Consider the following 13329-nt stretch of genomic DNA (forward strand, 5'->3'; position numbering starts at 1 on the left):
AAATCAAGCCTAGAACTACAGAATGAAGAAACTCTAGTGGAGCACTGACTTAACCCTTTGAGCTAACTGCCAGATCAGTTTACTTGGATTTAAGTTAGGCCTCTGTTTCTTCACTTCAATTGTGATAATAAAAAAAGATGAAAGGGTTAGGTTGAGAAGGACACTGTCAGAAACAAGAGATGGCATGGGGTTTTGTCTTGAGTCCAGAATTTCTTAGTTTGTTAGTTTCAGAATACAATAAACAGAACCGATCACTTTGCAAAACACACAAAGACAGGTGCACATGTAAATGAAGAGGTTAAGTAACAGTCTAAAACAGGCTCTGGAAATGCTAAATAAGTGACCAGAAAAAATAGCAGTTGAACAAATGCAAAAGTTCAGCACATGGAGCAGAGTATCTGTGCTGTGTGTCAAGAAACAAAGAATGGATCTGCTAAGGACAGTACAGATAAAGATCTGAGAGTTGTAAAAACTACTACTTCATTAGAGTAAAGGTAACTCAAATAAACTATAGCCAAGCAAATAAAGCAACAGGCTGTAGTCTCAAAGTTTTGACTCAAAATGTAAAATAATGAAATGACAGTGCCTTGCAATAACAAGACAACTTCTAGGGCACTATGTGCATTTTGGAAGCCATTTAAGAAAATCAGACTACTGGAAAGAATCAAGGGAATGTTAAAAAAAACTGTGTGAAAAGTAAGGAAATTATTATGAAGAGATGATTAGCTAGAGATTTCATCACAACAGGAAAGAGGGCGCAGAATAACTATAATATGGGTGCACAACATAAGTTATTTAACTGTGAAAGGATTACCCTGAACATGAAAAAAATGGAGAAGGGTACAAACCTCTCCAAATCCGAGGGAGTTATTTCTTTACAAAAAGGGTTACTGATCAATGGAATACATGGGTGGTAAAGAATTTACTGAAATAGGGAAATAACTGAGGTGGGCTGTTTAAAGCTTAGCACTGGCAGATTAGACAAGTCAGCTGTCTTAAACATTTTAACAGAAATGAAATTTTAACACAACAAACTGAGGAAAGACAATCAGCATTTAAGTCAGTAATATTGAACAGACTCAGAACTGCTAATATATGGAAGGAAGCACACAAATGTATTTTTAAATCCTTCACAATGCTGAGCAACAGACAGTCAAGGAATGAATTTCCTGGAAAGTCTCCACAGCCTGCAGCTTCAATGATGATACAAAAATATTTTCCATTGGAATAAAGCAGACAAACTGCTGTTTATAACTTTTGATGGCATAAACACACATGGTCTCAAGTCGCAAAACATTATCCAATGAACAGTTATGAATTCTATCATCCATATCAAAAACACAGAACACCTGCACATCTGATCTGAACTCATTTTTTTTTTCATGGTGAAATCTGAAATGAAAAAATCTGTTTTGGCGACAGAGGTAACTCAGACATCCAAAACTACAAAAAGAAAAAGGTACATTTACAATTTACACAAGAATGACTGGCAATAACTTCCATGCAAAATGTTTTAGATGTCCGCAACAAATTGATTTCTGGAAAAATGGCTAGTTTCCACCAATGCTATAATGCATTTATTTATTTATTTATTTATTTACATATATGTGTACCTACCTAAAAAACAGGAACAGTAAAACAGATGGTATGATGACATCAGGTATCACTGCCAACTGATAAAAATCAAGCTTAAACCTTGCCCAGTACTTAAACTGGTTTGTTAGAAAGCTGACCAAGTGTAAAGAGCTAACTGAAACAAGCAAACATTTATTTCATTTTTTAAAAACTGCAGACACATGCCTCGCCTCAGTGTAACGCCTCATTAACCGGGAAACAAGAATTTAAAGAAACTGGGACAGTTTTCTAGGAAGCAAATTATGCTGCATATTTCAAAAAATAGCTCTACAGGGGAAAATGCTGTTACTTGCTTGGATGTCAGAAGCAAGCAGAAGTGCAGCCACTTGGCACTGGAGCAACTGAAAAGCAGTACACTGGGCAATCTGTTTTAAAAAGTGGCCATGGATGCCCTGTGCAGTCAAATGAATAAGTGAACCCCTGCAGATGCGGAAGTGCAGCACACTGTAACCACAGATGTGTCTTTTATTGATGCCCACATTTGAAAAACTGGACGAGCATGAATATACACCTTATATATAGACTAATGCTGTACACCCCAGCTTATGTCCTTTTCCAAACAGCAGTATTTACCAGATATGCAAATATATGTTAATATCCTTGGTATCTTCAAAAAAGACCCTCAACATCCTTATTTAAGCTTCTTACTAGCCTAGCGAGATCTTATGCTGATCATCCAATCACTCAGTTTAGTTTAACTGAAACTGTCTGGTAGTTTAGCAAACGACCACTCTGATTTTGTGAAGAACTTTTTAGTGTAAACAGTCATCTCTGTCAATGTAATGCAGATGCTCATTTATAATTCAGTTTGCAACTGCTCTGAAGATACAAACAGTACAATGCCAGCCACTTGGTCTTCACTGTAAAAGATGCAATAGTTCCTGCAGGAAGTAAATGTTGGGACCAGTGGACCATTGACTATTTTTAAATTAAGATGTTCGTAAATGCTCTGAGGGTACTATATCATGAGAAACATTCAATTAAACAGGAAGTTTTGGAATAGGGTCCAACAGGAAAGTCGTACACTAAATGGAATGATAGATGCAACACAGTATGAGGCATGAGACTTCAAGAAAATTTTCTTTAAAGAAACACAGATATAATGAAAACCAGGAAGTGGGTAGTTGTATATACATAAAAAAACAGACACTACTAAACTGTGTGCTTGACGCAAACTAAGCTGGAGCATGGATACAAGACTACTACACAATTTCAAACTGTCAGTGAGTGAATGAATGCACTAGGGATGGTGAAAAAAGGAATAGAACGTCTGTGAAATTCAAACTTGGTGTAGCTGAGTCTGGGAACAGGGGTAGACAGGGAGTTTTAATTACAGTGAATTGATGCTCACAATATGAAGAAGTGGGGGAGGGTCTAGCAGGCCACCAGAGATTTTCATTTATATAAATAGGATGACCAATGAGCGGGTCCAATGGACTACCAAGCATTAAAACCTACCAAAGGAGGAAAGAGAAGTGAAGGTGGAAAGAATATTCAGAGACGCACAAGTAACACACTGAGAAAATGGCTACAGATGTGCTCTGACAGAAAATATCTCCCAGTTTTTTCATTGTGCATCTCTGCACATAAAACAGGCAAGTCTGACTGCTTCAGAATAAGGTTATAAATTAGGCCACATCACTATAAGAGCATGCCTCCAGTTATACATGCACATCTTAATGTAATCTCTCAGGATGGTTTTAGACTTCTTCTCGATGTACTTCAAGTTCTGAAGAGAGAATGTCCCCTGGCATTACTCCTGGGTGTACCAGTGCATTTACTTATGTGCCAGTACAGCTGTTGCTTCCAGTCTCCCTCAATAACGTTAATGAAGCATTATGTGCTTTTAAACACCACTGCAGTCATATTTTCTGAAGAACAATCAACAATTCTGAGACAAAGATGAGGATTTTACTGAAAGGAAGAGACAACTGTCAAGTATTACCATAGAGCATTTCATGCAGAAACTTTTCTAATGACTTGCTCTATCCACCAGCTCATATAACTGGATTCATTTTGTAATATCATACTGCAACCCATCATTTCAAAAAGGTTACATTCAATTCAAATTCTAATGGGTTATGTGCAGACTGCAGAAAACATTTTCCATATGTAAATGCCCCTCTTGTGCATGAAATGAATGCTTTCCAGTAATATCACTGCTGTTCACAGATGTTCTAGTTAGCTGAAACACTTTCTGAAGAATATTTATTGCACACCATAGCCAACAAGGTCTGAATGGTAATTTTACTGTTGCTGTGATTCTTCTTCTTCTTCATCTATTTCAACTCTGCGAGGCCCATACAATAGAACATATGCTATATGCCAGTCTCCACCTCCTGATAATTTCAAAACATCTTCAGGGGTAACCACGGTAACTTTGTCATCGTCAAATTTGATCCACTCACCTACAGGCAAAAAAGAAAAATCATGACAAGGGTGCATTTATGTTTTGTTTTAATACACAGTTGTGATCACACTAATTCACGCCAGAAATGTTATTATGTACTGTGGATTTCAAACAATGCTACCTGTTGGTACATAAGGATATACATTTAAATGTAATGAGCTATCAACAGTGATCAGTCTGTCATGTGGTTCACAGAAGTTTCACAGAATTTGTTTACAGTTTAGACATTATGAAACCTAGACCACAAGTACTCTACGTCATACTTAATTAAGCCCTTTAACATGGTATAGCACCATACTGGTGAAATAATACATCTACTGTGAAGTGTCTTTTGCATTTACAGCTACAGAAGTATGAGACAAAAAAGACATGCGACTCATCTGTAATGTAAATACCAGAGTTTTTTTTCACTGGAAATCTTGGCAGACTAGCAAGGTCTGAAACGAAGATAAAATAACTTTTTTGATAATGACTGCTCTATTCATATAGCTGAATGCTCAATTTCAAGAGGTTCTGTGTGACTGCTGTACAAAGAATTTAAATTTCGAGTTAATGTATCGGATTCTATTAAAAGTCCCCACCCCTCCACGTATGTCACCATTTGTTGATCAGCAGGATGCACAGTTCATTTTGTGTCTGAGATGGGAACTTAGACTTTGTATTTGAGCTGGGAGAAGGAACAAGTGAGCAAGAGTTTCAAGACACAATATTCTGTGGTTGTAGATAAATGTTTGAGCAGTTTCAGAAGTGGTTAGCTCTGCTAGGAACTGGCCTTCTACATTGAAAATTAATATATTGCAAGTTAGCAGAACTACGCAGAGATACTAAATTGGATGAGCGGTGCTAGCCTAGTCTTTAATTACTGAGTTTGCCTTGTTTCCCTTTTGCTTCTGTGCCATACAGGATATCATTTGATATAATCTGAACTACCAGTACTGTAGTTTTCTTTTCTGCACAGAATTCTTCAGGGATAAGCTGATACCCCAGACTTGTAACAAGATTAGTTTGCCAGCTGGGACAATTTCATATAAAGAAAATTATTGCATTTTTCATAGAAGAAAATAAAATTAAGTACCTTTTTGGCCCATTAAAAAACACAGAGGCACTGGAACACAAAAATGATACAATACCTTTTATTGGAGAAACACAGGCTTTGCAATTACTACAGCAATTCACAATTAAAAGCTCATGCCATTCTGAAAGGCTGAGTAATTGCAAAACCTATTTTGTTTCAGTAAATGGTATTGTTTGTTTTTTAATGTCTGTGTATTTTCATAAAATGTACTGGCCATTTTAATTTATGATCACAGACCTCTGCCTATGGTTGAAAGGGCAGGATTATCAGGTAAATTAAAATGCATTACTGGATCACTGTGCTTGGCCTGAACTGGAGATAATTCAATGCACACAGTTCCAGGGACTGCAACCATTATTAGAAATGTCCTTAAAAGGGAAAAATGGGAGTAATTAGCTATTTATAATGGTAATGTTTAATGCTGAGAAGTTTATGGATTGTTTGAGCCCTGTTTTTTCCCCCTGAAGATATGAATAACAGGGTTTCCACAAGTGAGCAATAGGGATGTGTACAAAGGTGTTTTGAGGATCAGTTCAAGTAGTAAGAGAAAAAGGAAAAAAAAATAAAAAGGAGATGTACAATCCGCAGTATATTACGGTTGATTCTTGACATCTGACTTTAGCATTGAGTGGAACAAACTGAGTATCAGACTTCTGTCCCAGGGGAACAACTTTCTCCCTCATGGAACATGGGCTATGGTGCTATCACCATGACAAGAATGAACTCCTGCCCACTTGGGGAATGAATGACCCAGAGGTCAAGTTCCAAAGTTTAGGTAAGTTTATAAGGCAGTTGAGAAGAAGTCTTGATGTAGGCTGACATCTTAAAATGGGATTCCCTTTAATAAGGGGGATTTGTTCAAGCTGGCGTACGTAACAGGACTGCACCCTGTAATACGATTTTTAGCACCATTATTAAATTATCACTTAAGACAAAAGCAAATCTGCATTAATAGCAAACAACCCATTCCATTTAAATACAATATACATCACATATTTTTTTGCAGAATTCCTGCCATCCCTTAAACCTCACGTCTCCTCCTCCTGAACATTATTATGCATATATTGTTCCTACAGTTTCCATTTACTTCTACATAATTTGCTCTTTCCCTTTTTTAAAGATCCTTCTTCCAGTTCTTTTATTTCTTTCATATTTAATACCTGAAATACAGTTGGTGTAGAATTTGATATCCATTTTCTAGCAAATGCTTTTTTAGCAGCCAACAGAATTAAACCATATAAGGCCTTATTAGGTCTAGCCAATTCAGATTCTATTTCCCAGCTCAAAAGAATCATTTCTTTACTTACAGCCATTTGCTTATCAAATAATTTTTGAAAAAATACATCCGCGTTGGTACAGCGGGGTAGCGTTGTTGCCTCACAGCAAGAGGTTCTCCCGTTCGATTCTCGGCTGGAGTGCGGGGAGTGCCTACTGTGTGGAGTCTGCATGTCCTCCCCACGGTTGGGTGAGTGTTTGAAAGACATGCGTACATGGACGTGCCTTCATTGAAGGTTGAACGTCGAGCTGGCACCTCGGCATTCGTGAAAAATCTACTGCCAATCATTAGCGGACCGGAGTTCTGCTGTGGCGACCCCTAACCGGGAAAAGCCAAAAGACGACAACAACTCTGTAGGGAATTTTTTAAATTTAACAACTCATTACACTCCTAAAACATATGTTCCTAGTTATGCCTTTCTTCTCCATGACACCTCCAACTTTTGCTATCTACCGGAGGAAAAATTCTTTAATGTCTGCTTAGTTTATAAAAAATATCTATGCAAACACTTCCAAGCAAAGATCCTAAACCTACTGGACTTGGCTGTATACTTGGGAGCCATACAGATGTGTCTCCATTGTTTTATTGTACCTTGCTTTTCCAGTCTGTCCTCCCAATCTTTTCTAACCTCCTCTAATTGATTCTTATAGTTAACATGCAATATTCTATATGTCCTACTAATTATTCCTTTTTAACAGATCTTTCTATTCCAGATTCAGCTAAAAACTCTGCTAAAGCAGGTCTTTCAGTTAACACTCCCCCTCCAATCCTTTCTCTTTGTCTGTACTCTGACCAAGTCCTGGTAGGGATGGCAGTCTTTAACCTGCAATCCAAATGTCTTCTTAGTCTCATCACACTCCTTTACCTTTCCTGCTTGTGTTCCCAATATCTTGGTTCCTTTGTCAAGTTTTTCCAGTAATTTCCTACATCCTCTTGCCCATTTTCTGCACCCCTACTTGCAGTTATCCCTCTTGGCAAAATCTCATTTCTCCAGGCTCACACATTTGCTTAGTTCTTAGAATATTTTCTGCTACTTTATGAATATAATATTCTGTATGCCCATTGTTTTTTTAAGGATCTGCGTCCAAAATCCCAACTCCCCCCCACCGCTTCATCATCATCCCTTTCCACTTTGAATTATAACTTTCTGCTTGTGCTATGTACAAGAGCCTTAACTGTGTAGCTCTAAAAATATCCCTTCAGATCAAGTAAATCTAAATCACCTTGTTCTATTGGAAAAATCAACTTTTTCACTTAACTCTTGCCCTCTTTCCCTCCCAGATAAATCCCTTCGATTTTTTTTTTATTAATTATTTTACCATTGTCCACAACTTCTGCTTGGGTTGATAAAAATATGTCTGACCCATATACAACACTAAAGGGACTAAAAACATTTTCACTGCTTGTATTTTACCATTCATTTTCATAAATAATTTCCAGTTTCTCACTTTCTTGTATCATCTTTTATTAAGTCTCTTCTCACATATCTTTAGCTGCCACAACAGACAACTTTTTAATCCATACTACTAAATTTATAATCTTATGTCCCCATAAATATGGGTATTGCTGAACTAGTTCGGGTGTGGGCACATAATTTATGGTTATAGCCTTTATTTTATATTCAATGATTTTATATCCAGAAAAAATTGAAACTGCCTCAAAGTTTTCCACAACACTGGATGTATTGGGCACAAAATAATATCTACAAATAAAGCCAACTTTTCTTGATTACCATACCAATTATATCCTTGTATTTGAGTCTCTTATTTTCTTTGCCAATGGCTCTAAATATAAAGCAAACAATGGGGAAAGAGGACACCCCTGCCTGGTTCCTCTGTTCAAACACATTTTATCCAAAAGGCACACTCCTACTTTAATTCTTGCCTCTGATCCTTCATATATCATTCTAATTAACCTTATTATTGTATCATGGAATACAAATGCGTACAATGCCCCACTGATAAAATCCCAGCTTAGAGTGTGTGAAATGTTTCCTCTGCATCAAGACCCACCAACAACAGAAGTATTTGCTTAAATTGTTTTCCTCTGGATCATCATTTTTCTAATAATGTGTCAAATGTTTGCCTCCCCTCCACAAAACCACACTGATCCATATCTATCAATTTTGGCAACATTTTTGCCATTCTTTCAGTTATACAGACAAACACTTTACAACCCCAGTTTAAAACTGAGCTAGGTCTATATGAAGCTGGGTACTGCCATCTTTAGGTAACTCAGCCACCATAGCTTTCTTCCAATATGTTGTTCCTCCCCCTTTTAAAAATACTGTTAAACAGAATCTTCCAGATCTTTATAATTTTTCCCTCCTAATTTCCAAACTTCCAAAGGAACACCATCTGTTCCTGGATACTTTCCTGAAGACTGATTATACATCACGGTTTTTATCTCATCACCTCTTAACTGTTAGTTGTTGAGCCTTGTCTATGTCGAACATTGGCATAATTAAGTCTTCCACAAATATTTCCATTTGTAATCTGTCTTAATTTCAACATTTCTTTGTTTTGTACAAATTTTCATAACATTTCTGGAATATCTCTAAAAGCTCTACAGGATCTCAGGTTACTTTTCACGTTACAAGTTTCCTAAGTTTGGTGACAAACCATTCAATGTTCTACTGCTCAAGTTGCTGTGCTAAAAGTTTATGTGCTCTGGAGTTAAAAAAATAGTTGCTTAACTGCAATATGTCTAAACTTGTGTGTATTATCCAAATACTCTGCATTTGCTCCTCCTCTTGTTCTCTGAGATTCCCATTATTCTGTAATACTTTAACCTTTATCAGACCATTTAAGTAATTTCTGTTACTTAACTATTTATTTCTAGTTTATTTTGACCTTATTTTTAAACTCCATTTACATTTTATCCCAGCCACTAGTTACAACTTCTGAACCTATTTCTATCTTCCCTAATAACTCTCAAATGATTTCTACTACTCATTCCTTAAATTCCTTTTTTTTTTTAACAAGTAGGTGGGAAAAGTGTCAGAGTCTTATTTTTACTTAATTACTGTGCATTATCTTAGTTTGAATTGGTGCTTAATAAGAAACAGTTATTGGACGCATGTTGAAGTTTTTAAATTAAACATACATGTTCATATGAAATGTATTTTCTATCTAGTCTAGCCTACTTATTGCACTTTGGGGAATAATATGAAACGTCTGTCAACGTTCTTACTACTGAATTCACATCTTCTATACCAAATATTTTCATAAATTTCTTCAGAAATGTATCCTCTTTGGTTACAATGTCCCTTCTAGGTCCCCAGATACATCCTCACTATTGCAAACCAAATTCAGTCCCCACCTGCAAATATTTCACGTTGGAAGCTAATTATTTCTCACAATATTTTCTTATGTTTCCTAACAGCAGTTTTCAGTGGAACATAAATACATGCCATTGTAATCATCCTCCTTTAACAATAGGCCCATACTACCACAAATCTACCAAATGTCTTATTTTCATCATCTATCACTATTAGAGCCTCTCTAGCAATTAGTATAATTACCTCCCTTTTCCTCTATCCCAAATATTCTATTGAATATTCACCCTGAAATTCTGTCAAATTCACAAGCACATTTATTTCCAAATGTGTCTCCTGCAGTACTACTTGCACCCTACATTTCTTAATGTAAGTCAGTACTCTTTCCTTTTTAGCTACACCTGTAAGGTCATTCACATTCCACGATAATATGGACAGTATAGCTATCATGATAAAAAGTTACTGTTCCCACCTATTATACATGACATTTTTTCATGTACATTTCCAGCTTTTGTGTTACATGCATAAAACTATGTACATTTTCAAAACACACGGTTTAACCCTCCAGAACGGAACAATTTCCCAAATTGATGGCTGCACCTACAGGCATTATCTAACCTAAAATTAAGATTACTCATGCTGCAGTGCATGCTATAGCCTGTGCTCCCACTTACACTGATTGCTGACTGTTCTTTTCATATTTCTCCTCCTCTCCTAAATATGAAAAAATAGCTTGGATGCTTTCAGAAAACATTAACTTTTTGCCCTAAGAAACTATGCTGTCGATCCAAATAAAACTAAATTGTACAATATTCTATTAACTGCATGAACATAGTAAGTCTGCCAGGGAGGTTATTCACTTTGCATAACTTCAAACATTTTTTCACTGACCTGCTTGCCAGCGTATCTTTAAATTTTGCATTTCCCTCACCAAACAATACTTAGAATTCTAAGAATTAGTTGATTACACTGGCAGACAGCTTGTCTCCATGGCAATGTATTAAGCAATGAGTCTTTGTAAATTTCACTCAGAAAAGAATGCACAGCTGCCCTCAGCTGCAGACATCTCAATTTCACTGAACATTTGCCAGTGAAAAACAAACAAGATGATATATCTGGAGTTGTAAAAAGCTTTGCATTTTCATGGCTTTCATAATTTTGTCTTATTTTAAAGCCTATATGCTTACAAAAATGCCTGTTTAAAGCTTAAGCCAAAGGTAGTAAAACTAGATATTCAACCTTGTAAAATAAAACAAAATATCCTAATTCTACATTTAATATAGTCAGTGCACTTTTACACCTCACTCCTACCCCAGAAACCCAAGATCACAGCATATGAACATTAAATTTGCTTTTGCTAAGCATTTTTTTCCTTGGTTATACTGTAAAATCTATATCTCTTAAAACTAAAAAAAGTACTTGTTTACTTTAATATATTTAACACAAAGAACAGCTATTGAAAAGACTCCCCTCACATTTATAATACCCTGGACAACACACTACACAAAGCTATTTTACTGTATGTAACATGCAGTTTATATCAATAAATATTTTATACAAATACTAAAAAGAACAATTTTTTTACAGTCAGTTCCCCCCTTTAAGTACCTTTCTAAACATGAATGCTATAAAGTAGCATACATGCTTTACAGTCCACCCACAAGTTTAACAATGTCAACAAAAGTCCAGTGCTTTTCAGCCACTTTCAACATTCCCTGATTGCTGGGATAACCTTGTTTCTGTTTTGCATGATGTACAGTAAATAATCATTTCCAGAAACACTCTACTGTCTCCAATTTTTAATAGCTTGCCCTTCTGCCACAGTTTTGTCATGATCACCTCTTTCTGCAATTATGACTGCATGTTTACTAATATATAGGTCTTGGTTTCTTTCTCATGACCAGGTTTACAGCATACACAATGTACCCTTTCAATTAAATCCTTCTGTGGAATACTAGTTGCTTATCCGTGCTTTAAAAATCAATACAGTCTGTTCCTTAGTTTCTCTGATACTGCAGAAAATCTCCTGCATTCCCTGTGTGTACTGTCCTCTAACTCTGTATTTTTTGAAACCGCTCTTGAGCAGTGCCATATTTAGCCAGCCTTTTCTTCTTTTTGACCTCTGATTTTTGCAGTTTCATCAGTTCATCTAAATACCTGTTTAATGCTTCCATTTTTTCTAGTCTTTTGTTATTTGAGTTGATATACTCCTTCAGTACTTTGTTTATTATAATCAGCTGTATGTTTGAATTTTTTTCCTCAAGATTATTGGAAGCAATGTCTTGCATCAAAACTGGGGCTTGAAATGCTTTTTCCTCAACAGTTGTTCTTACCAATCAGTGTTTTCTCTTCACCTTTTCCAACTGATTTTCTTTCAGGTTCTCTAAATTTTTTCTTTGCTGGTATCCAGGCAGTGTGCTTACTAGCTAGTAAATAGTTACTGGCCCTCGTCTCTTTCACACTGGAGGATCAGAAATTAAGTTGTTTATCAGTGTGAAGCTAACTTGGATGTCCTCCACAATGAGATTTCTTTTTAACACAGGATCTTTGTTTTAATGCTGAGAATTACTTTTAGCATTCTTATCTTCTCGCAAACCATAAAAACAAAAAAGGTAGGAGAATTTACTTCTTTAAATCAAGCTGTTTGAAAAAGAATACTGCACTTATTTTTATACTGACATTCACAACATATTGGTGCAGAGGTCAGTGATGATTTCTCGCTGTCTTTGGCTCTCCAGTTCCCATCAGGGAACATCATCTCAGAGTTCCTCCAACCTCTCAAATGTGCTGTAAGTGAACTGGAAGTTGTCTAAACTAGTCACAAGCTTGTGTGGTGTGCATAAATAAGCATCCAGCAGGGGCTGGCACCCTATTCACAATGAATTTCTTTGCCTTCATTCATTTAGTGCCAGGATAGGTTCCAGCTTCTTTAAACTATATTGTATATTAAACATATAATCAGAGCATGAAGGAGTGTCCACAGTTTCATGCCTAATGGGGTCAACCAGTGGGTAAGTTAACAGTATACACACAGCTTTTTTAGTCACAAACAAAGCCAGAGCTTTGAAACTATCTTCTTATAAGATGAACTGTAATGTACACTAATATCCCATTTAAATTCTGATTATGTCCAGTAATTCTCAGCATATCTTTACCACTAGGTCTTGCACACCTGTCTTATTACTTCAGACATATTTTCAGTTAAAGGTTTTTCACTTCAACAGTGCCCACAAATTACTTTCGTTCAACACCATGCAAATTATTTTGACTACTCTGATTTCTCTTTATTCACATTTTACAGAAATTTCACTTTTACCAAAGGTACTGTACAACTGAAAAACTGGGCAATGCCTCATTTTATGCTTACAACCACATTTATAAGTCATAATTAAAAATGATGCTTTGTCTTTTCTGGCTTCTTGTTTTTCTTTCAGTACATTGCTACATTACTCTTTTTCCTAGCCATTACTTATCTTGCCATTATTTTTCATCTGTTTTGCCGTATTTCACGTATTACTTTGCACAATTATTTCATTAATTAATGTTTTTGTTTAAACACTGCATTTATTTTCTCCTTTCTAAGAGATGAACTACAAAAACACCCTGATGCCTGTTTCAGTTGTATAAGTAGGTACAAATTACACACTATTCATAAA

At 36.1% G+C, this 13329-nt stretch overlaps 1 protein-coding gene across 2 annotated transcripts in view; it reads right to left on the bottom strand.

Moving 5' to 3' along the window:
* Positions 1-1551: 1551 nt before the first annotated feature.
* The window catches only part of USP14 (ubiquitin specific peptidase 14), a 1988776-nt gene continuing 1976998 nt past the window's right edge, over positions 1552-13329 (bottom strand). For both annotated transcript variants that reach the window (XM_044065241.1, XM_044065240.1), the window contains one exon: positions 1552-4043. In XM_044065241.1, the coding sequence (XP_043921176.1) occupies positions 3984-4043 (60 nt within the window). In that variant the 3' untranslated portion in view covers positions 1552-3983. The remainder of the gene's footprint in view (positions 4044-13329) is intronic.

The sequence above is a fragment of the Protopterus annectens genome, chromosome 3.part0 (genome assembly GCF_019279795.1).
Source record: "Protopterus annectens isolate FY-2018-M chromosome 3.part0, PAN1.0, whole genome shotgun sequence".
NCBI lineage: Eukaryota > Metazoa > Chordata > Ceratodontiformes > Protopteridae > Protopterus > Protopterus annectens.